Below are 27,085 nucleotides of genomic sequence, written 5' to 3' on the forward strand. Positions count from 1 at the left end.
TCCTTCCACTTCCAGGTTCTTTGAGGGAGTTTTCCACTCCTGGCTCCTTGGCCAGCTTCCACGTGTCCACTGGGGCTTGGCTTCTCTAGGTCTCCTTTCCGTGAGGCTCATGACACAATGCCAGAAAGACATCCGGTCTCCGCCTGTGCTTCTGGTTGGGGAAGAAGCAAACAGAAGTGCAGTTCCTCCTGGGGGGAATGAAATAAGGAACCCTCAGACCTGTCAGCTGGAGTCCACATTTCTCCCCAAGCGTCATTTTTTTTATAAAGAAACTTAAAATTTTTAAATAGTTTTGGATTTACAGAAAGTTGTAAAGATAGAACAGACTGTTCCTGTATACCCCACACCCAGTCCCCCTGATTGCTAACACCTTCAGCGAACATGGTACATTTATCACAATGGAAGAGCCATTATTGGTCTGTTACTATTAACTAAGCCCCAGACTTTATACGGCTTCCACTAGTTTTCCACGAAGGTGCTTTTCTATTTCAGGATTCCATCCAGGATATACTGTTATAATTAATCATCACGTCTCCTTTGTGTCCTCTACTCTATGACAGTTTCTCAGTGTTTCCTTGTTGTTGATGATGCTGACAGTTTTGAGGAGTACTGGTCAGCTATTTTGTAGAATGTCCCTCAGTCGGTCCATGATGCCTTTCCCATGATGAGACTAAGGTTATGTGTTTTGGGGGAAGAAGCCCTTCTCATTGCATCATATCAGAAGCACATGCTGTCAGCATGGCTGGTCAGCAGTGAGGTGCGTTTTGATCACTTGAGTAGGGTGGTGATGTATCAGGGTTCTCCACCGCAAAGTTACTTTGTCTATACTTTTCTTCTTTGGAATTGAGTCATGAAATGCAGCCCACGCTCAAGCCCCATCCAAGCTGTTCTTAGTCATCGAGTTTATCTGATGCAAGGCTTGTAAGCACGCACAATCAGCTCACTATTTGCGCAGGTAGAGATATACAAGTTCCAAGCCAGACGCCCAGACATCGGCATACAGATAATATAGACAGACACCCAAATGAGTTCATATCCACAAACACAGACACTCATAGGCACAAATAACGCAGATACTAGAGAAATCAATAGTTTTGTCATTCCATTTCTCTTACCAGCCAAGCGATAAATCAACTAGGATTTTAATTAACACAGCTTCTGAAATCCCACTTTCTTTCTAATTCTTAAAGATCTTAAAGAACAAGAATAGAGTATGCCTCCGTGTGAGATGGGAGTGGAAGGGGTGACAAAAATGTGAGTCTGGGATTTAATCAGGCCTCCCGGGAAGGGCCCGGCCCAGAGGCATTTGGTGGCACCGATTCTCTTTTTCTCCCTTCCTAGCTCTTACATGGCTCTTTCGGGTCCAGGCCTGAAGGAAGGGGGTGTGAGTGTGTCCCGCTGGAGGGGCCCAGAGCTTTTCCCTGCCCAGCACCACAGACTTCCTCTGTGCCACGTGCTGGTCCCAGGTGCTGTGATTCAGCAGCTCATAACCCCTATGTTTGGGAGGAAAGAACAGCTGAAGCCTGGGCTGTCTCACCAGGAGGCAGCAGTGTAACTTGACTTTGTTATTGACAGAAGGAGGAGGAAGGTTGCTAGAAGGACAGAAATAATAGCTGTCCGCTGAAGTGTTTATGGAGTGAATGCGTCAGTGAGTGAGTGACTCGTTCGCTCCTTGCCTCTTAGAAGCTCTTCTGTCAGGTTGCTTCCATCCTCTATCTCTAGAACACAATGATCGTATGTTTGTCCAGCTTCTCTATCCCCTTTGTAATCATGTTAGTTTTGGAGCACCCTTTGAAAGCATTATTTCCAATAAGTGCATACCATCTAGATAGCCGTGTAGCTGTACGATAGCTTACGTAACAACATAACCAATATTTGATATGTAGGCTATTTCCATTTGCTTCTTCTTTTTTTAAAAGTTTATTTACTTATTTTGAGAGAGAGAGAGAGAGAGAGAGCAGGGGAGGGGCAGATAGAGAGAGGGAGAAAGAGAATCCCAAGCAGGCTCTTCAGAGCCTGACGTGGGTCGTGAACTCACGGACCGAGAGATAATGACCTAAGTTGAAATCAGGAGTCGGACGCTTAACCGACTGAGCCACCCAGGCGCCCCTCCATTTTCTTCTTATTGTAAATATCATCTGCTACTGTGCCAGACTTCATTGCCTGTTGTTTGTCCGGTCATCTGCTCCCCAGACTTCTGTGCCTCAGTCTTATTATCTGCAAATTGGAGATAATGGAAAATAAGAGGGTTAAGGTAAGTGAACACAAGAAACAGTGATGAGCATAGAGTAGATGTTTAGTCAACATCAGATGGCCTGAAAAGGAAACCTTTGGAAATCGTGGAGTGTTGACAGCCATCGTGGCGCTGTTCCCGGCTGCAGGCTGCACCTGATGCAGGTGGACTCGGTCCAGCGCTGGATGGAGGACCTGAAGCTCATGACCGAGTGTGAGTGCATGTGCGTCCTGCAGGCGAAGCCCATCAGCCTGGAGGAAGATGCACAGAGTGACCTCATCCTGGCCGGCGGCCCTGGCCCCGGAGACCCCCTGCAGCTGCTTCTCAAGAGGGGCTGGGTCATCAGCACTGAGCTGCGCAGGATCGGGCAGAAGCTGGCCCAGGACCGCTGGGCACGCGTCCACAGCATGAGTGTGCGTCTGACTTGCCATGCCCGCTCCATGGTCAGCGAGTACAGTGCTGTCAGCAGGAGCTCCTCGCAGGAGATGGGCCAGGTCAGCTGCCCGGGGCTGGGCGTGCGCGGGCACTTGGAAGGGAGGTACCTTCTAGAAGGGTGGGTGTGAAGTGTGTGGAGTTTGAACTTTTCCTGCTGCAGGGCCTCTTCCTCCTTCCAAAAATCAAGGAAGAGAGTGAGGACCTTTACTGAGTACCTACCATGCACTAGGCATTGAGCTAGGTGTTTTTGCACACATCTCATTTAACCTGTACTGCATGAGAAGCAGACATAACCACTGTGAGAAGCCATACAGTGGTTCAGTATACCCACTTGAATGTCAGACTGTCTGGGTTCAAATATCAGCCCTGCTGTGTGACCTTTGCAAGTTACTTACCTTCTCTGTGCCCCAGTTCCATCACCCTGATGAGTATACTAATAGTATTTTTTTTCATAGTTGTGTTGTGAGGACTAATGCATTAAAATAGTTGATGAAAAATATTAGTTAGTATTATTGTCCTCACTTTATACATGAGGAAACAAACCCAGAAATCCTAAGTACTTTGCCCAGAGTTATGCAGTGAGTGGTGTAAGAAGAATTCAGTCCAGGTTTTTCTGATTCCAAAGCCTCTGATGTTGAATCTTTTCCAAGCCCATAGTGAACCATTGAAAATCCCCCTCTGGCTTTCACTTCCCATCTTAGTGCTTTACCCTTTTCCTTGTCCCACTTTACAGATAGTAAACTTCTATTCATCCTTTGAAGCCCAGCTCAAATGTCCCTTCCTCTCTGAAGCTTCTTAGATCCCCCAGCGTTAACTAAGTGCTTGTTTTCTGTTTTGAGCTCTCAAACAGCTGATGATGGTGTCTTTTGCCATCCATACGACACTGTGTTACAGTTTATGTATCTATTTGCAAAATCAGATGATTTGATTCTTTTTTTTTTTAATTTTTTTTCAATGTTTATTTATTTTTGGGACAGAGAGAGACAGAGCATGAACGGGGGAGGGGCAGAGAGAGAGGGAGACACAGAATCGGAAACAGGCTCCAGGCTCTGAGCCATCAGCCCAGAGCCCGACGTGGGGCTCGAACTCCCAGACCGCGAGATCGTGACCTGGCTGAAGTCGGACGCTCAACCGACTGCGCCACCCAGGCGCCCCTGATTCTTCATCTTTATACCCAGAAGGCCCCATATAGTTGTTGATCTTCAACCAATGCTTGTTGGATTGAGTAAACTTGATCTATTTCTTCTACAGATTGAGAAACTGCTAATGGAGAAATGCTCAGAGCTCTCAGCGGTCACAGAGAGGTAAATCTGGAAGCTGGGTAAGACTGGACAGCCTGCCTTCAGGCACAGGAAGGGGCTGGCATCTTCTTCCAGAGGGAGAGTGAAAGTGGGAAGGCCTGATGGTGGTCTGAGAGTTTCCTTTTGCTGATGCTTATCAACAACCTTGAAAGACTCCCTTGGGATTTTCTGCCCATTTTAAGGTCCAAGGAGAATGTAGAAGAAGAGAGAGGCCCAGGCATAGAAAGTAAGAGGATTATTGAGGGCTGGTAAAAAAGAAAAAGGAAAAGGTTTCCCATAGCTTTGGGAAGCCCCCACTCTACCCCCAAAGTCAAGGCCAGGTGAAAGCAAACACTCACACCCTGTACTCACATACAAACAGACAAGGATTTCACAGACACGTACCTGCCCATACACAGATATATAAACACACACTCGTGCATTCACAGAAATACACTCACACTCTTTTCTCTGTATCTCACACACATAAACATATATACGTTTACACTCAGACACATGCAGACACTCAGCCTCACATGTATACACACCCAGGTGTATGTTAACACTCTCCCTTACTTTTTCCAACCCCATGCCCTGCAAGAGAAACATAGGGCTTGGCATCCCCCAGCACCCCCAGGGGGGTCTTTGCCCTTCCAGTGGAACATTCTCAGGCCACAGGGGTAAATTTAAACCTGATCCACCCCATATTCTTCTTGCCTGGGGAGAAAATTTTTAACTTTTTTTTTTGGTTGGTTTTTTAATTTGAGAGAGAGAGAGAGAGAGAGCAAGCGCAAAAGAGGGGGAGTGGGGCAGAGGGCAGGAGAGAAAAAAAGAATCCCAAGCAGGTGCAATGCTCAACTTGGAACTGGACGAGGGGCTCGATCCCATGACCCTGGAATCATGACTTGTGCTGAAACCAAGAGAAGGAGGCTCAACTGACTGAGCCACCCAGGTGCCCCTAGACAGCCATTAAAAATTTTTTTTAATGTTTATTTATTTTTGAGAGAGAGAGGCAGACAGAGCATGAGTAGGGGGAGAGGCAGAAAGAGAGGGGGACGCAGAATCCGAAGCAGGCTCCAGGCTCTGAGCTGTCAGCACAGAGCCTAATGCTGGGCTTGAACACATGAACTGTGAGATCCTGACCTGAGCTAAAGTCAGATGCTCAACCAACTGAGCCACTGAGGTGCCCTGAGATAGCCATTTTTTAAAGGTCACAGGTATTGCCATATACTTTGAAAGTGAGCACTGGGCTCACTCCTCTCAAGGAGAAGCTCAGAGGTATGGATTTGATCACTTTCTGATGGCCTTTCTTCCTAGGAACATGGACTGGTAGGTCCCATTTCTGGCCAGCACTTCTCTGAACACGAGGCAGCCAGAGTACAAGCAAGCTATTGAATATTCCATCTCTGGCTCCCCTGGAGCTGATGAGTTCTTCCTAGGTTACTCACATTACCACCAGGCCTGCGACAGGCCCAGATCTGACTTCTGCAGTGGCTCTGAGCTGAATACCTGCCCCTTCCAGTGGTCCACTCCATGGTTTCTTTTCCCCAGGTGCCTCCAGGTGGAGAATGAGCATGTCCTGAAGTCCATGAAGGCCTGTGTGAGTGAAACCTTGAGCACACTGGGCCAGCACTTTGGCCAGCTGCTGGAACTGGCCCTGACCCGGGAGGTACAGGTCAGTGCAAGCTGGGCTGTGGGGAGGGGCACTCGTGTATGTAGCCTGTAGGGGCGGGAGTGGAGGGGGGTGAGGCACTGGGCCCTATCTTGGAGGACACCCTCTTCAGACCACCAAAGTGAACTCCAGCACCTAGCAGACAGGACTGTCAGAGCTTGAAGCTTCCCCTGTTAGCCCAAATCTGCATGTTCCAGATGTGAAAACTGGTGCCCAGAGAGGGAAGAGACTTACCCAAGGTCACACAGCAAGGCTATGGCAGAAGCTGGCATTTCCCTGCTGCCCTTTCAGTATTGTTCCTACCACCTTAAATCTTCCCTGTGTGGTTATTGCCCACAGTACACAATATGGATGCATATTGTCCTGAAAGACTTAGGGCACCTGCAGGGAATTAGCCAATTCCAGACGTCCTGGAAATAGAAGAGAATCTGGAAAGGTCATATAGTCCAGCCCCTACCTTTAGTCAGGCTCCTGCTTGATTCTAGAAAAACGAGGGCTTTGGAATCAGACAGATCTACTTGCAAACTGTGGTTCACAGTGAGACCTTGGCCAAGTTCCTGAACCTCTAAAAGTCCTCATTTCCTTCATATATAAAGTGACCCCCCCCCCCCGCTCAACCCCGTCAGAAGTGAAAGGAGAGGATTAAGCAAATGACATATGGAAAGAGCTTAGCACATAGTGTGAGTTAAATATATGTTATTTCCGTCTCTTGCCTTTTCCTATTGTAAAAGTCTCCCAGAAAAGCAGATTGCATACGGTTTTCATTATGAAAGGTATTTACATGTTATTTATAGTTACAGAAATATTGTGTTACATATTTGCCATTCTTTTCCCACCACCAAATAAAAGCCTTCCACAAATAGCAAGTCCCTTCCCATATCAGCTTCTCTCTAAACTCAGCCTCTCTACGGAGCCCAGAGGCTTCCTTTTTCTCTCTCCTGTGTGTCTGGCTCATTTTGCACAGGGTACAGGTTCTTCCAACCTGGCTCACCTGCTGGTCAGAGGAGCTGGCCCCAGGCATTCTGACCCTCCCAACCCAGAGAGTCTGCAAAGGCCACTCTGTCCGAGGAGCCTGGGATGAGGGGAAAGATGGGGTGCTGGGGCTGACGCTTGAAGTCGATGTGCAGATGCTGACCGTCACGTACAGGGGCAGGTGGTGGTGCCAGCTGGGGCCGGCATTCCAAACTGAGTTCTCGAGTTCCAGAGGGACCCTGTGGAACATGGGAACATGGGGCCAAAGTGGGTGAAAACGTCAAGGGAGCGATGAGCGAGGATATGGAAGGTCGTAGTGGGGAGGAGGGGAGCCTGGAGGAATTTTTGAGCAGGGCTGCACGTGCCTATGATGCCTTTTTTGCTACTTTTGTGCCCTTTTGCCTGGCAGTACCAAGGTTAAAGAAAAGGGCTAAAATTGAAGAGTTATGTTGGAGTGTAAAAGGTAGCCAGGTGGGTTTGGAAGCAGTCATTCTACCAGGAGGCAAAGGGGGAGGGTGTCTTTTCTGTGGTCTGGTGTCAGAATCCTGGGGGGAGCTCCCTGGGCTGTCAGGAACCTGGACCTTGTGTACTATGTAGCTGATTTCCTGGGGGTGCTGGGTCCATTCTGGTTTTTTCCTCACCCTGATCTTGTTTGCAGTGGAATTCCTAATCTGGTCCTTCTGCTTCCATGGCTAAATCCTGCCCATCCCCAGGTCTGACTACCTGGGTTACTGATGCTTTTTGCTTGCGAGCTGAGCCCAATCCACTGCTCCTCTCTCAGAATTTGGTCCCTCACTGGCTTCCCTCTCCTCATCTGTCCTGCATTCCTCTGCATATTCGTTAGCTTCCTGATAAGCCCCTCTTCCTCTTCACATGCTCTGTGGGGTCCTCTGAGCCCTCCTATGGGTTGGGCTTGCTGTGCTTATAATATTTTTTGGCTGATCTTTAGCTTCTTTTTACATTAGAATGTTCCCATACAGGACAGTAGTGACATAAGGAGATACACTGGCTGAAGGCAAGGTGATTTGTGTTCAGTGGTATAAGTGTGTGTTTCCCAAATTTGTGACCCAATACGGTTCCCTAGGACATTAATAATTATAGCAGGATCCTATATTGGGGGTGTCTTGACATAAAGGGAATTAAGCCTATGTCCTTAGATTGAGGAAGTCTTCTAAAAGGTCCTCACACATTCATGGTATTTCTTGTCTGATCTGTAGCTTCCATAGACAGAGATTTGGGTTTGTTTTGTTCATGGATATACATCTAGTGACGAGAATAGTACCTCTTATCCAGTAGGCCCTCAATAAGGATTTATTAATGAATGGATATGAAGCAGTATATTCCAACTTATGTGGACGCAACAAATCTTTTTTATTCTTGAAAAAATTTCTTTTTACATTTATTTATTTTTGAGACACAGAGAGAGACAGCACGAGCAGGGGAGGGGCAGAGAGAGAGGGAGACAGAATCTGAAGTAGGCTCCAGGCTCTGAGCTGTCAGCACAGAGCCCGATGCGGGGTTTGAACCCATGAACCGTGAGATCATGACCTGAGCCGAAGTCGGACGCTTAACCGACTGAGCCACCCAGGCACCCCAAATCTTTTTTATTCTTAAAGCACTTGTTCACTTACTCTGGGATGCTGGCGTTTCAGGAAGTGCAATTTGGTAAAAGCATTGTTTGTACTGTGGAGGCTCCCACACCTACCCCTACCCCCACCCCTACCCCCACCACACACAGAAATAATACATGGTAGAACAATGCTTACAAGGAGGGCAGTGATAATCTAGCACACGACTCTGCACTGGTCTCCTGCATCCTGGAATGTTGTCTCCAATTCCAGACCCCAGATGTATCACTGGCAATGATTGGGCTCCGAGGAGACTTCTAAAAGGATGGGGGCCAGGCTGAAGATCAAGATATGTGGGAAATAGTTGGAGGAAGAGAGGATGTTTAATCTAAGGATGGGCACTCTGCTCCCTCCACAGTCCTGTGTTTTGGGGACCTGAAAGGAAAAAGGACCCTAGGCCAGCAGGCCAAATCTATAGGACATTCTATGCAAAAAGGAATTGGGGAATAATAACTCTGCCCTGCAATGGAAGGGGCCACCTTAGGAACTCCCCATTCCTGAGACAAGACAAGTCATGCCCCTGGAGGACATCAGCAGTAGACAAGTGTTTGCAAGACTTCTTCCAATCTTGGTAGTATGGATTTCTATGAATGTAGGTGTTGTGGGATAGTGGACTGAGTGGGGGGTTTGGAGGCATATCAAGGTTCAGATCCTGACAGTGCTACTTACTGGATATGACAACTTGGGCAAGTTACTTCATCTCCCCACCTCTAAGTGGCTTGTTGTGAGGGTGAAATGAGACAGCCCATGAGTAATCGGTGGCACTCTTCTGACTAAGTCAACTGCTTTATTCACGAAAGACTTGCTCTCCCTTAAGAGCTCACAGCATGCTTTGCTAAAGAGCCCGCCCCCAGTCACCTAACGAATTGTTTGTTAAGATAATTTAACTACTTGGTGAGTATGGAAAAATTTAAGGCTTAAATGTCAGGAGGCACCAATAGGAAATTAATGAACATTGATGATTAATCTATCTGGGAATAAAGGATTAGCTATGTGGGAGGTAAGAGAAGACTTAACTTATAAAAATTGATTTACTTTAAAATGACTTCTAAGGGACTCTCTATTGAATAAATTGACTCTCACCTGTACCTTTGAGTCCTTGACTCAGCTTCATGTGGGTAGATGTTATATTCATTTATCTTTTCATTCCATCAATTACTTTTGATTTTAGTTTAAAATAGCACCTTTATTCTAATAAAACTGATTAGGGAATGTAGCTTTGGCTCTGTGGCTAAGCAAACTAGTTAAAACTTTATCTCACAGCTAAATTTCCCCTCCCTGTCCTAGGCACAGCTGGTCAACCTCAGGCCTCACCTGAAGGACAAGCACCTACCTTGTGACAGAGCTCAGACCTGAGGGATACTCCCTAAGAGAAAAGAGACAGGGGCTAAGCTTAGCATACTCAGTTCCTTCTTCCAAACTCATGAACTCATCCCTACCCTCTCAGGAGGATGACACAGGGAGGTAGGGAGTGAAGCCAGGAGAGGCGTGTCACTGAAATCCCTGCACAGAGGACAGTAGGAGTGGGGACCAAGTACTGTCACAGTTCTTGCCCTACTGTGCTATTGGCCTTATCTATTGGGGGCTGTGGTCAGGCAAGAGTGTGCCTGAGCCCCTTGGGGGAGGAGGTCAGCTGCCAGTGGGGAAGTTCTTTCCCACCTTCATGAAGTCATTCTGCAAATAACAACCCCTACCTCTTCGCAGATCCTTCTGGAATCACAGTGGGACATTTAGACTCTGCTCCCAGAAGGCTTGGAAATGACTCATGATATTACATTTAATAAATGATCTCTAAGGAGGTTTTATAACTAAAGCTCAAAATTTGCTTTCCTGTTCTATTTCCTACTCTTCAGTTTCTCGCATATATGTTGTCCAATATAGATAACCAGACGCTGCAGTGCACCTAAATGGTAACATAAAGATCATCTGTACTTTCCAGATGAGAAAAATAAAGATGTACAAAATTTAGAGAAATAGTCTGTTTCATTATTAAGTTCTGTGGGAGAAAATAAAATTAAAGAAAAAAAACCCCAGTCTTTTCCTGTAGGAAAAATTCCAAGTCCCAAATACTTAGGTTAATAGAATTCTCTTCAATTTTCTTCTTCTGCTCATCTTAGTCAGAAGGGTCTCATCCCAGTGTGCGTGTGGTCATGTTACTTTGGGAAGCTACAGTCCAGGCTGTCTCTCCAGCTTTGAGAGGGGTTCCTTCTAGGCTTCTCAATTTGTACTGGTCTTTCCCAACCATACTTGAAAAAGTATGGATACACAATAGTATCACAGCATTACCCCTGCATTCACAGAAAGTGAAAACAGGCCAATCCTCAATCCATTAGGCAGGAATTCCAGGCAACATTTCATGCTGGGACTCTGTCTTAGGGTTGCTGAAGGCCTTAACTTATCTGAAGTTGAACGGAAGAGGGTGGGGAACAGACACCATCTTGACGGCATCCATGGGTAGGATGTCCATTTAATTCAGTTGTCCATCGTCCACAAGGCTTTGTGATCATATATTCACTGGGGGAAATCATCTACCATAGGTTAACTGTGGCATGATGTTTACCACATATGGGAGAAAAATGTCTCCTTTTTCATAGGAGGTCATTTGATACATTTACTTCTTCCTGCAAAGTCAGGCATTTATAATCCTTTTCCAACGACTTGCTTGGTTTGCACACTTTCCCATTCAGCATTTTCAACATTTCTTAATTTCTAGCCGCCCCCCCTAAACACCGTTTCTGCCACCCCAGGCTACATTGATTTGGGCTGCTTGAAGTGACTTTGGCTACATGTCTTCAAACCACTTTAAAGACACTGTATTCTCCAGGTTCCCAAAGATTTTCTAGGAGAAATGCAAACACATATACTTTTAACGGAATCAATTTCTAGATCTCCAATTTTTATTTCTTTCCTAAAAATTATCCTCTCAATAATACACAGTTTCTAACATCCCTTCTATTACTTTCCAAAAGAAGGCCATATTCCCCCAACCCCCATCCCAAATCTTATAGTACATTGCCCTGCTGTGTAAAACTTTGGAGGATTGGGGAGACCAAAGAAGAAACCTTCATCCCTGAACCACAGACCCATAGGCCTCTGTGAATTATTTCTGTGATTTTTCTTACATATTCTGTTGAGAAAGGCATTAGAAATTGTGTGTGTGTGTGTGTGTGTTATTTTAAAGTTCATATATTTATTTTGAGAAGAGAGAGAGAGAGAGAGCGCGCGCGCAAGGGTGGGGCAGAGAGAGCGGGAAAGAGAGAGAATCCTAAGCAGGCTCCGCACTGTCAGTGCACAGCCCGATGTGGGGCTCAGTCCCACAAACAGCAAAATCATGACCTGAGCCAAAACCAAGAGTCAGATGCTTAACCAACTGGGCCACCCTGACACCCCAGAAATTGTGTGTTCCCACTGTGGGGATGTATAGTAGAATGGTAGTGGTGTGTGCATGTGTGTGTACCTGTGTGTGCTTATATGTGTGTGTTGGAGGGGTGTTTTTGAAAGATTTAAATTTATCATATTTCTTCCATCTCTATTTACTTCCAAATTGTGCATGGCTCTTGAGGGACATTTTCCTTTGACAAAGTAAAGAGAGAACTGGTAAGACAAATCAAACACTCAAAATGGCTTTTGGGGCACATATTTAAATGCAAGCAATTCCCTTCAATTATATCTCACACTCAAACCTAGGTTATGTCATTCATCGCAGAGAAAAACATCTTTGAAGACCCGAAGATTCTAAAGGTTAATGATAATGATTCTTTTTTTTTTTTAATGTTTATTCATGTTTGAGAGAGAGAGACAGAGCACGAGTTGGGGAGGGGAAGAGAGAGGGAGATACGGAATCCAAAGCATGCTACAGGCTCTGAGCTGCCAGCACAGAGCCTGACGTGGACCTTGAACTCCCGAACTGTGAGATCATGACCTGAGTCGAAGTCAGATGCTTCACCTGTTGAACCACCTGGGCACCCCGATAATGATTCTTTTAAATGTAGCTGGAATACTTTTGAGAATGACAACATTTTGCAAGATATATTGTATAAAATCCACAGATCCAAGTTTTACATGATTTTTTTTTTCAGATTCGGAGTACATTATTTAAGAAAGCAGTTCAAGCCTATTTTGTCAACACATTTTATGAAATATTTATACGAATTTCTACTTCTTGTTAGCAAAATATAAAATTAATTGCTAGCAGCTGGACTAATTAGATTTAAGCAGTAAATACCTTTTTCCTTCTTTAAATATGTAGGGAAGTCTGATCGTGAGAGCTACTAAAAATAATCAAATGATTTCTGATATTTTTATTCTCAAATTTGAATTACTCCTTACAATGAACACCAAATTTCAATACATATATCCACCTATTTACTGAAAGAATACAATGCCTTTTTTCACATTCCTAGATTTATAATAAATTTGCAATGTTATCTGCCTGTTACTTTGCATTATTAAAAGTTTAGTAAACATATACTAATAAATCAAATTTTATTTTAGCTCTCTATTATTTTAATATTGACAGTTTTAACATTTTCCCTTAGAGAGTGATTTGTATAATTATTTGTCAGTGCATTTTGGGGCATTTCTTGAAACACATATCAAAGCATTTCGTAATCAAAAATGAAGTTAGGAGGCACCTGAGTGGCTCAGTCGGTTGGGCGTCCGACTTCAGTTCAGGTCATGATCTCACGGTCCGGGCGTTCAAGCCCCGCATTGGGCTCTGTGCTGTCATTTCAGAGCCTGGAGCTTGCTTGAGATTCTGTGTCTCCCTCTCTCTCTTGCCCTCCTCCACTCATACTCTGTCTCTCAAAAAATGAATAAACGTTAAAATTTTTGTTTTTAAATAAAAAATAAAAATGAAGTCAGTTCTGTACTGAGAAAAGTTGTCTTGACTGATTGGCTTGGCTGAAAGAACTGTCTATGCCAATTAGGTTTTAGGGTGGGTGTTTTCCATAAATTCAACAAGCAAAAGCTGTAGATTCAAGGTTTTGATAAAACATATTTGAAACACACACAAATATTTTATTAAAAATTGTATTGGCAAAGAAATTAATAATATTTTGATTTTCCTAATCCCGTCTGCATAATTTGGATAACCAAAGGTATTCCAAGTAAAAGAGCAATGGGTATAATTAATAATTATTTGATAAGTCTTGAGAAAGTACTGTTGGAATTCTTCCCAGAAATTGAGATAGTGAATGGGCGACTCTAATGATTGGGTAGCAATTGCTTTTGCAAGTCAAGTGGTTTCCATTTCTTTTCTTCTACCAATTGAGAGGATTTATCAGCTGGAAGATCATTAAAAATAGTGTCTGATGGGGTGCCTGGGTGGCTCAGTTGGTTGAGTGTCCGACTTCAGCTCCAGTCATGATCTCATCGATTTGTGGGTTTGAGCCCCATGTTGGGCTCAGGGCTGACAGCTCGGAGCCTGGAGCCTGCTTCGGATTCTGTGTCTCCCTCTCTCTCTGTTCCTCACCCACTTGCATTCTGTCTCTGTCTCTCTCAAAAAGAAATAAACATTAAAAAAAATTAAAAAGATAGTGTTTAATGACAGATCACCATGTGATTGCACAATTCAGAGTGTACTCAAAGGGTCAAGCAGCATGGCTATAAAAACTCCTCCCATTTGTCTCTATGGATTTATGGAACAAAATTTTTCAGGTTTACATCTAAAAATATGCATTGGAGCACCTGGGTGTCTTAGTTATGCATCTGGCTCTTGAATTCGGCTCAGGTCATTGTCTCACGATTCATGAGTTTGAACTCTGAAAGCACTGGGGTCCATGCTGACAGCGAGGACCCTGCTTGGGATTCTCTCCCCCTCTCTCTGCCCTTCCCCTGCTCACCCTCACTCTCTCTCTCTCAAAATAAATAAATAATCTTAAATAAACCACACAAAATAAATTAAATAAAAACATGCATTAGGTCAATATTCAATAATGTCTACATGAGTTAATGAGAAAGCCTAAAAAGGATACAAAGCCTCATTTATCTCATTAAGACCTATGTTTATAATAAAATTTTCATCTTTATTATGTATAGTTAGTTATCAAAATTAGTAATCTATGTTGTGTTGACCAATTGTACTGATACTAATTGTAACAGTAACTCAACCCAGAAGAGAGTATTTTTAAACACTTAGGACCTTATAGTCACAGGAAGTAAAATGACATTTCAATGTTTGTTTGTTTATTTATTTATTTATTTAGAGAGACAGAGCGTCAGCATGGGAGGGGCAGACAGAGAGGGAGACACAGAATCTGAATCAGGCTCCAGGCTCTGGGCTGTCAGCACAGAGCCCAACATGGGGCTCGAACCCACGAACTGTGAGATCATGACCTGAGCCGAAGTCGGACGCTTAACCAAATGAGCCACACAGGTGCCCCATTAAAATGACTTTTCAAATTTCAGTGATAAATATGACAAGGGTAATCAATAAAACACTGAAACTCAAATGTGTTACAAGAAGATGAAATTCTGAGGGGGGGGGTTGGAATGGGAACATACACTTAAGGATGAAAAGAAAAGATGTGAAATGTTCACAATGTGGAAGGAAGAGATTATTCGTACATTTTTAAGTGGATGATGATGTTGGTATCAAGTTACATTGTATTTAAGTTTCGTTGAATATGTCTAAAAGATGCAATGCTTTTATTTTATGTCATTATCTACAATCTGCTGGAAATTACACCCTTTCCAACTTTGTTCTTGAAACTTATGATGAAAAATTGTCCCTGTCAAATTGAAAATGTGTGAGGGGTCATAGATTTTTCAAAATTTCTTTAGGGATAAATAAGAAAATAAACACTGCCCTAGAATGCACAGACACTCTAGTTCTATATCATGTTGGCTGTTGTCCCTGCCTCTTGATGGAGAATTGCTTAGGTCATAAGACCCTGTCTTCTAAGGATGCTCCTGAAGACTGGATCCTTATAGGCTTCGAGAGGACCAGTCCCTGTGACGTGTGCTCCTCAGAACACAGTCTTTCCATACCTTTTGAGTAGGTTGACCTCGAGTAGCATTTCTTTCTGCTACATCTTTTTTTTGCATTAATGAACTATGCCTCCAATATTCTCTTTCCTTTCATTTATCTCCTACTCCTTTCAGGGAGACTCAGCTGAATTTCTGACTGTTTGCCCTGCTTCCCATGTTGGTATCTTTCCTTACCTAACTCCTAGCATGAGCACTAGTTGCTGGGTTTGAGCAACTTTATCACTTTGACTTTCTTTCCTTTCTGGCCCATTCTTTTGTTTTTCAAGAAAACTCTTCTAGATTTGGCATTTCCCTTATTGAGAGAAATTAAATCAATTAAAGTCTATATTTGCCCCAAACCTCCAATTCTAAAAGATCTTATCCACATTTGCCTCCCCACAATGTATACTCCTACCTAGGAGATATTTTCCTATCAGAACAATAACTAATCCAAGCCTGTATTCAGTTGTAGCTTTGTCTATCTCCTCTATAGTATGTCCGGTCTTTCTGTGCCTTTCCTCAGGGGCCTGATTCATGCATTTCTCCAATACATTCTTTTAGGACGTAGGCAATGCTAGATTTGCATTTTCAAAACCTTTCACCTAGAAATTTATCTAGCAATCCTTTAGATATTTCATGCTGTTCTCTGTAGTCCTTTCCTGTTTTCCAGAACTCTGTTAGTGTATAACAAGTATAACAACCCAAATAATAACCATTTTTATTATATCTTATAATCTGAAGGGCCAAGAATGTGGGCAGAGCCTGGATGAGTGATTCTTCTGTTCCATATGGCATCAACAGAGGTCATTTGGTGTTGTTCAGCTGGCAGATGGTTTGGAGAGTCTTAGAAAGCTTCACGACATGTAGAGTGCCTTGGAGGGGATGGCTGGAAAGCTGGTGTCTACTGAGATTATTGATCAGGGATCCTACACATGGTTTCTCCAGCATGACAGTCTCAGAGTTACAAAACTTCTTACATGGTAACTCAGGACTCTGAAAAGAATGTTACAAGAATCCTGGGTGGTAGCTTCAAGGTTTCCCATGACCTAGCCTTGGATGTCCTGAAACATTACTTCCACCAAGTGCTGGCTTTTATTTGTCAAGCAAGTCATTGAGGCCAGCCCAGATTTAAAAGGTGGTAGTGGCAGGAGAGAATTGGAGCTCATGTCTCTATGGGAGGAGTAGCAAAGAATTTGTGGCCATGTTTAATCTGCCACGCCCTGTCACATCAGCCCACATTTATGTCATTTCTTTGCGTGGCTGGGCTGCCCTAACTATGTCCAACTATGGATTCTCTATCTGAAGCTTTACACAGAGGCTTCACTGTATTTTCCTGGCTCCCTCTGAGGAACTTATTCCAGGCTGATGTATGAGAGTTTATCTCTCCTGATCAATTTCACAGGTCTGCAGTCACTGCCTGAGAAACAAAAATACTTTTTCCTTTTTGAATTCCTTATTTAGAGAAGCTAGATTGTGTACATTTCCTTAACCCTTCTTTATCCCTTTTTCCTGGTCTTCAAGATTCAGGGGTTTTGTGTGTGTGTGTGTGTGTGTGTGTGTGTGTGTGTGTGTGTGGTGTTTTTTTTTTTTTCTTCTCTGCCTAGTCTGTCTTTAAAAAACTATTTCTGTCATTCAGTCTCATCAATCTTTGCTCCATTATTTTGTCTCTTTTCTGCCACTCTTCTTATGATACAGGGTGAAGCGTACTTTTGACACGTCTTCAGTTTCTCCTTGATTGCCTGAAAAAAATCTTGATTTTAGAGACTGTGTTAGTTTGAAGTTGACACCAAGATAGGATATGATAGATGCCTGTGAAGGATGAAAGGGAGGAAGTGGGGCAGGCATGGAAAACCATGTTGCAGGTCTGAACACAGAAATAAAAGGTGGAAGGAAGACTTGAATAGGAAGAGACGTGGAACCTTCGGGCCAAAGGAGTCCCCTCTAATGGCCACGGGCTGCAGTAGTGCCCCTGCTCTGCTCTGTCACAGCTGGGAGTAGCTCAGGGAGGTATGGCCTCAACAAGGACACAAGGGGGGATCCAGAGGGACAGCAGCTGGGGCTCTCAGTCAGCTCTGCCCCCTGCAGCAGGAGCTCTGGCTCCCCCAGGGTGGAGAGCTGCAGATGCTAACGGGACCCAGGATGGAGAACCACTCTCCAATCTGGTGAGAGTTGCTAATGAGGCCAAATATTCTCCTTGTCTTGAGACTTCTATCTTTGCTGGTCCAGGTGAGGTCCTGCCGACTTTGAAGGAGATGGATTCACTGAACATGGAAAACAGGAAGTCAGATTCGCAGGATTTCAGGTCCAACTAACTCCACCACATATCACATGCTTGACCTTGGTCAGATTTCTTATGTCTCTGTTTCCTCAAGTGAAGTGAGGGTTGGACAAGACTTGCTGAGGGTCCTTCAGCTCTGACATACTGTGACGATTTCAGTGGGGCCTTTGATCTCAAATTTTTCCAAATTTATCTTTATGAAAAGGATGATTACAACTTTTCATTGTCAGAGAGCTGATTCACTCAGATAATCTGAGGCATAATTACGGTATACGTGCGTAGAGACATTAGCAAGAAATTATTCTCAGGCGTAAATGGTCTAGTGTTAGCAGATGATTGCAAAAGACATTGGGTTGAATTGTTTAACGTCATGCTAATTTGCTTGAAGTGCAAACACTAATCAGGAACACTGAGTAATTATGATTTAGGTACAAGCCCCCAGTATATGAAATCGGTGTTTTCATGTGAGCATTAATATGACTTACGTAAGTGCTTACGGTATGATGGGGGAGGATTCTAAGAAGGACGTTCATTACAGAGACTTGCAGTAACAAATCTTGGTTATTAATTTTACCTTTTGTTGAATATCTTATAAGAGGCATCTATCAAACCTTAGGGAATAATTTTTACATTTAATGTTGCTTGATTAAATACGCACTTAATCTTAGACTGCTCTCTGTAGAGAATTAGTTTATTGTATGTGTGAAGTATTTTATGAGTTTGAATAAAGAGAAAAAGAGAGTCATTTACCTTGAGCCTTAAACACACTTAATTTTAATCATTTTACAAATGGGGAAACTGAAGCCTAGTGTTTTTTTTTTTTTCTCTATCGCCCAAGATCACAAAATGGTAACCGCTGACAATTTTATTTTGCTTCTATGTGCCGAGTACCTTTAGAAGTCCTTTATTTATATATTGGCTGCCTTTTCTTTTATTAAAAAAATTTTTTTTAATGTTTATTTATTTTTGAGAGACAGAGACAGAGACAGAACATGAACAGGGGAGGGGCAGAGAGAGAGGGAGATATAGAATCTGAAGCAGTCTCCAGGCTCTGAGCCGTCAGCACAGAGCCTAATGCTGGGCTTGAACTCATGAACTGTGAGATCCTGACCTGAGCTGAAGTCCGACACTCAACCGACTGAGCCACCCAGGAGCCCCTGTATATTGGCTACCTTAATAAATGGGTATAGCCACCTTAAGAGATAGACGCTGTAAATTCCACCCTGTTTTACACAGATGAAAACTGAATCACAGAAGGGCTACATTCCTTGCTCTGGGGCACCCGGACACCATGGCAGAACCAGGATTTGCACCCAGGGCAGTTTGAGTCCAGAGTCCCTGCTTTCAACCTCAGGCACACTTCCTCATCAACGTAACATGTTAAAAAAGGCAATCTGGCACTAGAACTCAAGTCTATTTCCTTTTAAGTTTTTTTTTTCCCCGTAACGGTGGGTTTAATTAAAAAACAAATCCATTTTGATATTTTAAAATAACAGAGCAACTGCTCAGAGCCCCCAGCTCTGGAGGTGTGACTTTCTTGCATGAAGCACCCCCAGGGCAAGTCTTCCGAATCACTGTCTCCACATCTCCCGGGAGAAACTCCAGCAACTAGAATTAATTAGCAGGTAGGAATCATTTATAATCAATGAATCATATGCTTCAAAGCAAATGGCTGATTATGAAGTAGTTTCAAGATACGTGAAAAAGCTTTTTCCCAGAAATAAGCTAAACTAATCTTTATGTCTCATTTGTTGATGAATTTTCCATTTGCTTTTCTTCCTGGTCCTCCCTGGGTCCTAGGTCCAGTCCCTTCTAGCCTTCTTACCACAAACCTTAGTTCCCTCAGCTTGGAGCGGGGTGACATTCCCGAGTTACCCACTCTTAGACAGGAATCCCAGTATTGCTATTTTGGCCTGGCTATACAATGCAAATGTCCTCCCAAGGAGTAAGCTACTGTAGACTACTTCTCTTTGTTTTGTTTTGTTTTGTTTTGTTTTGTTTTGTTTTGTTTTGTTGGAGGCTACTTCTCTTGACTCAACCCCTGAACCCATTACCCAGCTGGATACCCACCCGTTGGCTATCAGTCATCCCAAACAAACCAATTCTTTGGCCATAGCAGTAGCAACCCCTTGGTTTTCAACTTTAGGGTTGAATTTAACTTCTGGTTTCTGTCGTCATTCGAAGCCAGAAGAACAACAAAGCAGTACTTGTTGAGACCATCAGTACTGAGAGCTGATTTTCTGTCGATTGGAACGGGGCACATTTGTTGTCGATGCCCCAGGGGTTTGAAATTATCCCGTATTTCTGAAATGTAGTTCAGACCTCATACAGGCTCATGTCTTTCCCAAAGCTAGAACCTCACCAGCCCCATACTGGGACTGTGAATGGGGCAGGATTATAATTTCTAGGGGGCTTTTAGGAGCATGGATCCATTGGTATTCCATTAAGGAAGATTAGTGGAGGATAGATGAAGTGAGTAACCATCAGACTTTGCTATCTTTTCTTAGGCACTGGTGAGAAAAATCAATGCCTCAGACAATATCTACACCACGGAATCCACCACAGGGAACCTGTTCAGCCTGACCCAGGAGGGGGCTCCCTTGTGCCGCATCATCGCCAAGGTGAGCTTCACGGTTAGAGGCCAAAGTGACAGGCTTGGGGAGAGTGGGAGGGAGCTAGTTTGGTGGGAATAGCTGGCTCCAGAAGTTGTTGGCTGTATGATCTTGAAAGAGTCACGTCCCCTCTTAAGGCCTTGGTGTCTCCATCTTTAATAGTGGTAAGACCCTCTGATCTCAGCTCCCTCTTGAGAAGAAAGCAGTGCCCCCAGGGTCTCATCCCTATACTCCTCTTAATGTGGTATCTGTTAGGTATATCAACCCTCCTTTCTCATCTCTACATATCTCACCAAACCCAAACAAAACATATCCCCCAACTCAGATTCTTGATGAATCCCCCAAATACCTGCAGCCACTGCAGTACCACATGAGAAGACAAAATTGAGGGTAACAGTGGTTTTCATCAATTACAATGGGAGTTCTAATTCACCAGCTTCGTGGGTAATTTGCCCCTACGCTTGGTGTGCAGACACTTAGGGTAAATACAGGCAATTGATGATCCTAGGCTCTCACCAGCGTCTTCTATTTCATTTTTGCTCATTTTTTTTAACTTGAGAAATGACATTGCCATGGAGATAGAACTAATGATCTAATTGGACACAAAGTTATGTCTTTCAGGGGATGTATGATGCCAGCCACAGGAAGATGCTGTGGTTCAGTGGTCCCCAGTCTTGCCTCTGTCTCACAATCTCTCAGGGGATTTTGGAAAACACAGATCCTTTTGCCCCCACTTAAATTTACTGAAGTCCTGGGATGAGACCTGAGAATCCACATTTTAATGAGCGCTACAGGTAGTCCTGAGGCATGGCCACTCTCAGAATCACTCACCTAAGCCCTTAAAGAAATCTGGAAGAAGAGTATGGAAAACAATTTGACAATAAACTTCATACATTGAAAAAAAAAAGAAAAAAAAAAGAAATCTGGAAGAGGAGGGTAAATGCTTGTCAACCCTGCTTAGGGGAGCAGTAAGTCGCATTATAACCGCAACAGGTAACATTTGAGCGTTGCTGTCTTGCCGTCCACTGTGCTTAATGGCATTCAGACATTATTTGCTTTAAATCACAAAACCATCCTAGGAAGTTGGTATCAAGTTGTTCTCATCCATAATTGAGGAAATGGTTTAAGGGACTTACTCAAGTTCACACAACTGATCAAGAGTGGAGTCAGAATTAGAGCCCAAGTTTATTTACTTCAGAGCTCATGGTCCCAAAGCCCACAGTGGTGACTTCTGGTTTCATCCTGGCCCTTTAGATTCTTGGGCCAAAGAGTGACTCAGAAGTTCTCAATCCTGATGCATGTTAGAATCGCTAGGGAGCTCTAAAAGTCACACAGCTAGTAAGTGAGGGAACTGGAATTTGAAACTGCCTGCTTGGCAGCAAAAGCTATGCTCTTGCTTACTATTCTGAACTGCCTCTTAGCAACCCTCCTCCTCTTTTTCCTTCTTCTCCTCTTGTTCCTTCCTCTGCCCTTCTCTCTGCCTTCCACAACCTTTGTTATTTTCTGTATCCTTCCTTCTCTCCAAGCATTGTGCTAAGCTTTTCATTCATTATCCCATCTGATCCTGTCAATGATCTGATGATGTGTTATAATTATAATTCCCATTTTTGAGATGAGGGAACAGAGGATCAGAGAGAAGGTAAATAACTTGTCCGAGGTCATGCACATTAAGTGCAGAGCTGGGATTTTAACTAGATGTTCTGCCTCCAGAATCTTCATCTCAATCTTCTTGTGTCTCGAGTCCTTGGGAGAGAGTAGACAGAAGGCTGAAGCAAAGAGAAGATTCAGTGATGACTCCCATCTTCCCAGCCTGGAAGAGGGTGAGACTTGTTCCTCCAGTGGAGTCACCATGTCTGAGTTTCTAGTCCTGACAGTGACACAGGAGCTGGGAGCCCCTGGTGCACTCTACACAGCATCCTCACTGTTGATGCTCAGGTAGTGTGCCCAACACTGTGACAAATTTGGGGCAAATCTGGGCCTCGAAGTGGCCTGCCCCACCTACCTCCTTAGGGCCCAGTGTGGTCTGTCTTTGGGCCCTTCATCTGTCTGAGGTCTGCCTTCTCAGCCTCTTGGGTTCCTTTGAAGACCAAAGAACAAGCCCAGCCCTCCCTGTGATGGTAGTAGTAAGCCCCATCCCTTCTTGAGCGCAGAGCAGAGCAAACTCCCTTGTGCTATGTCACAATTATCCTGCTCTTCTATTATTTCCCCCATCACTAGCCTACATCCCACAAGTAGCCTCCTCAGCTTTATGACAGCTTATCCCAAGTCTGTCTGAATAATAGATACCATTATACGCATTGGCTTTGAGCCCATAGCTTTCTATAAAATTAAACAAGCTCTAGCCAACAGTGCAATTCTGCTAGCTCAGGCGATTCCCAGCTCTACTCTAAGACGAGTGCTGTTCTTGGGTCCTTGAGAGGTTTTCAGGGTGGTCCACACAACTATTCCATGTACCTTCCTCTGGAGCCTCCTTCGTCCTCTCCCTTCCATGTATTCCAACCCTTGGGATACCTTTTATGAAGGTTTGAGACATTCTTCTAACCAGGAAGCTTTCCATAGACTGACCCTCACCTGGGTGAGGCCCTCTCACATACATGAACTCAGTTGTTCCCCCAACAGCTTGATTGTGTAGCTGCCGTGACCCTGTTCTGTGCCGAAGTTAACCTGCAGCAAAGTCAGGATTTGAACCAGAATCCCCTCAGTCTGGATTCAGCATTTCTTCCCTTGAGATTTCCCAGTAGCTAAAAATGCAAAGAAAGCTATTTTTCACAGGCTTGGCAAACAATGTAATGAGAACCCAATGCAAATGGGTACTGAGGCTTAAATATAGTTATGCTGAGTTCAGTGCCTCCCCAGCCAAAGGAAGGCTGCCACATTGATCCTGGCTCCACATTGAGTCTGGCATTCTTTGGTGCCATTTCTTTGTTGTCTGCTCCAGATGTAAATACCTACCTACCTGTCCATCTATCTATCATATCTATCAATGTATCTATCTGTCACTTACCATCTCTATCATCATACATATAAATATTTTATACTATATATGATTAAATATAAACACACGCATAAAAATATAAACATACATATGTGAACACACATATATAAATGTACCTACATACATAAGCACATATATGTGTATAAATAACTTATATCTGGAGGGAGGTCAATAATAACCAGCCGGGCTGGCTGGGGAGAACTTAGGACTTCTGTTTCTTCTTACCTTAAACACTAATTTGATTTTACTTAGTGACTCTGAGTAAGGTCTTTATGTGGAACCCTCATCAGATGTCCCAGAGACCATGAGAAAGTAGGAAGACAGGGATAAAGGATGGTGAAGCAGGAAGTCAGAGGGGGTAAGTGTCTTGGTGCACAATAGATTATATCTTCATCAGAGGAGTGATGTGTGTTTAACATCAGAGTGATTCTCTTTGACCCTTCCACAGCCCCCATGACTCCTTGGCTGCCAGAGCCTGAGTTCAATATGGACCAAGGCAGTCTTGCTCAGTGCTTAGCCCAGCGTCTGACATATACTGCACCATGAATAGTTTTTGGCTGCGCGGATGAATTTATCGGCCATATATGATATGCCCGTTTCCCACCAAATGAACCACCCCAACAGGAAGTAGGAATACGGAAGTTAAAGAACGCTCTCAGCTGATTGTAAAATGTCAGAATTTACGAACTCATCTTGGTGCCTGCAGTGATAAGCAGCAAAACTCTTAGAATGAAGAAGGCTGCCAGGCTGATCTTGGTGGGACGCCGGGAAGGGCAGATTTGGGAGGACTTGTTGCAGCGAGTCTGTGCTGGGCCCCAGAAGTCATCGCTGTGGCTTCTAGTTGCTCATTCATTATCTGCGCTGTCAGTCACAGCTGCGCCCCCAGAACATGAAACAGTGCCTGGTGCTCGGTACATTTTTTGTTGAAAGAGTTCTCAGAAATCTGACAGTGGATGATATTTTGCTGGACTCAGCTTCTTACATTTTTTTCAGTTTGGGGAACAGAGCGTAACGGGTTTAGTTAGAGCCAGGGGTGGTGAGGTTAAAGGCGAGTGCCCTCAGGGCCAAGTTCAGATCAATCTTCACAAGTTCTTTACTGCTGCCATCCCCAGGCACCCTTGCAGGCCTCGGGGAAGGGGATGATGGAGGAAACAGGGCAAAGCCAAATGTAGGGTGTCCAACTTCTCCTGCTCTGGACATCCACGGTGGTGTTGCCACAGGTTTGCTGGGCGCCTGGTGAATCTGCTTTGGGATCTAAGAGCCATGGTGGCTCCAGTGATTTCTATAGAATAAATATGGCCAGTTAGGATGAGTGCCTCACCTTACCCCTGGATTCCTCCCAGAAGTCCTCCCAGACTGCGGTGAAGTTCCACAAGTTAAAGGTGTTTCCATGCCCAGCTGTCACAAAACAAGTACGCGCTCACACTCAGCTAGGGTGTTTGTTGCTGAAGGTTTTTTTTTGTGTTTTTTTTTTTTCTTGCAAACTAGAGTAAAGAAGGGAAAACATGGATGATGTAGATTTGGGTGAATGATTTCACCCATCTGGCTTGCTTTTTTTTCCCCTCACAAAATGAGTATAAATTCTAGTATTGATATAAATAAAAGTCCTTTTTCGAGTGCCTGCCATGGTGGTTGGAAGGATCTGAGAAGTAATGGTGTTTTCTGGCAGAGGGAGAACCTGCACAGGGCACTAGGCTTCAGTTCCCTTCACTTGCCTCAGACTTGCTTCTAGAACCTATTTCTGAGGACTCCAGGCTTGTTCTGTGACAGGCTGCTGAGAGGGAGTTGCCACGTATGTGGAAACAGTGTTGACTGGTGTTGAGGCTGGCCCTCACAAATATGTCTGCCCTAGCCCCTGGCACCACAGCCTCAGAAGCATTTGGACAGTCCTATTTCCAGTTTGGACCATCAAGGGTGACATTACTTTTGGAGGTGGCATTTCATTGCAGTATGCTTTTGAGCATGGAAGTGTGTGTGTGTGTGTGTGTGTGTGTGTGTGTGCATGTGTGCGTGTGTGTGTGTGTGTGTGTAGTTTAGGTGAGGAAGAATTCTTTTTTTTCTACCATCTTCTTAGGTTCTCTGGCTGGTGCCCTATAAATCGGGCTACAATTTTCTCTTAAGAGAAAAACAAGCAAAAGTTTATTAGCATATGCATCACGATTACACATGGGAACACTCAGAGATGAGTGACTCAGAAGCTTGGTTAGAACTTGAACTTATACAGCCTCTTAGCAAGAGAACAATACATTTTTAGAGAACTAAAAAAAACAGATAACAGGCAACCTGAAGAGCACTTTGAGTCTCTAAGAGTGGCACGTTGTAGGAAGGCAAATCTATGGAAAACTGGTGATAGATGAAGGATAGTAGGTAAAGTTTGTTATGAGGATTCCCCTGATGGCATCTCCAGGCTGTACGGGTCTAAAGTTATCTCTGGTGATTAACTTTTGTCCTTCCTAATAGAAAGGGAAAGGGGGATATCTCTGTAAATTTATGTCCTCCTTCTGGCAAATAGGAGGAGGGCAGAGACCTCTGATATCTGCTTCTTCTCAGTTGCCTTCGGCTCAAAATAATCTTTACGGCAAAGTGATGTGTTTGGGGTTGGCATATTCTGCTGCCCTAAAGACCCAAAAGCATATCAGCTGAGTGAGGGATGACAATTATTCTTGAGTCAACCCCAGGAAAGGTGACACAGGGAGGTGAAGTGACATTTTCTTTTTCTTGGCAGGAGGGTGGTGTCGTAGCCCTCTTCAAAGTCTGCCGGCAGGATAGTTTCCGGTGCTTGTACCCCCAGGCGCTCCGCACGCTGGCCTCCATCTGCTGTGTGGAAGAGGGTGTCCACCAGCTGGAGAAGGTAAGAGAACAGCTGGCTGGCTGGGTGGGGCTCAAGGTCTCTGAGTCAGGTGGGTAGTGGGCGGGGCCTGACAGATGTGGTGACCACCTGGGCTTCTTCCTCTAAGAACCTATTTTTCCCAGGCATTGCTGTAGTGAGGCTGCTGGGATTTTGACTATGGAAGTTGATGAAAAGGAAAGGGATTGAGGAATTTGGCCAGGAAGGGCAGGGCCCAGAGGGGCACTCAGCACTTCCTGGGTAGAGAGGCCAACGGTCCAGTGGGCAGAACACAGCAGGAGGCAGGCAGGTAGGGTGTGGAGTGGTGTCAAAGTTCAGGGCTGTTGGTCTTTCACTCATGGCCCCAGTGAAGGAGGAGGATCCTGCTGCCTGGGGAACAGAGTGGGCAAGAGAAGGACGGACATTGGCCTGGGCAAGCAAGTGGGGCTCAACCAAGACAGAGGGATTAGGTAAGGGGAACTGAAGCCGAAGTCCAAGTATATGTTGGGTCAACATGGCACGGGATGAGTGGGGCCAGAGGGGAGGTAGTGATCTGGTAGACCTAGGTGCCTCAGCCCCTGGCCAACCTAGGGTGATGTGACTAATTCTAGCTACCACCCCCTTCCCCACTCTCTCCAGGTTGTAGGGATGAGATTGGGCATACCTTGAGTCTGGTCTGTATTGGGATGGGGCAAGCAAAATGCTCCCCTTCCTCTGTACCCCTGTCCCACAGTCTGGTCCCAGCTCCCAGAAAACCTACCCCCCACCCCCAGCGTCTTCACTTTGGTCTGGACTCCTAGTCAGAGGGTCGTCTCACTTTCCACCTGCCTCTTTCCAAATCTACTCAGGTTATGGGACAGTGTTGTAGGATCATGGACTCAGAGATGCTTTTAGCTGAGGGTGGAGGATAGATGGGGACTTGGCTCATTTTACAGATGAGAAGGCTGTGGATCAAAATGGGGAAGTAATTCGTCTGAGGTCCCAAAGCAAGATGGTGGAAGAGCTAGTGCCACCCCCCTGGGCAGAGCGCCCCTTCCTGCAGGGGTGGAAGCCTTTGTATATGTGTGCTTAAATAGACAGCGGAACGGGAAAGGGGACAGTGACAAAACAGACAGGCTCCAGGAAGTTAATGCATTGGGCACCTCCAACTTTCCGTGCTGAATAATCTTCTCTTCTCCCACAAA

The 27,085-nt window shown here is 44.5% G+C and overlaps 1 protein-coding gene across 1 annotated transcript in view; it reads left to right on the plus strand.

Moving 5' to 3' along the window:
• The window catches only part of INSC (INSC spindle orientation adaptor protein), a 90,478-nt gene that overhangs the window by 20,949 nt on the left and 42,444 nt on the right, over nucleotides 1-27,085 (plus strand). The window contains exons 2-6 of the mRNA XM_043580735.1: nucleotides 2,382-2,727; nucleotides 3,920-3,972; nucleotides 5,500-5,623; nucleotides 19,975-20,088; nucleotides 25,800-25,925. Of these exons, the coding sequence (XP_043436670.1) occupies nucleotides 2,382-2,727; nucleotides 3,920-3,972; nucleotides 5,500-5,623; nucleotides 19,975-20,088; nucleotides 25,800-25,925 (763 nt within the window). The remainder of the gene's footprint in view (nucleotides 1-2,381; nucleotides 2,728-3,919; nucleotides 3,973-5,499; nucleotides 5,624-19,974; nucleotides 20,089-25,799; nucleotides 25,926-27,085) is intronic.

Source organism: Prionailurus bengalensis, chromosome D1, assembly GCF_016509475.1.
Source record: "Prionailurus bengalensis isolate Pbe53 chromosome D1, Fcat_Pben_1.1_paternal_pri, whole genome shotgun sequence".
NCBI lineage: Eukaryota > Metazoa > Chordata > Mammalia > Carnivora > Felidae > Prionailurus > Prionailurus bengalensis.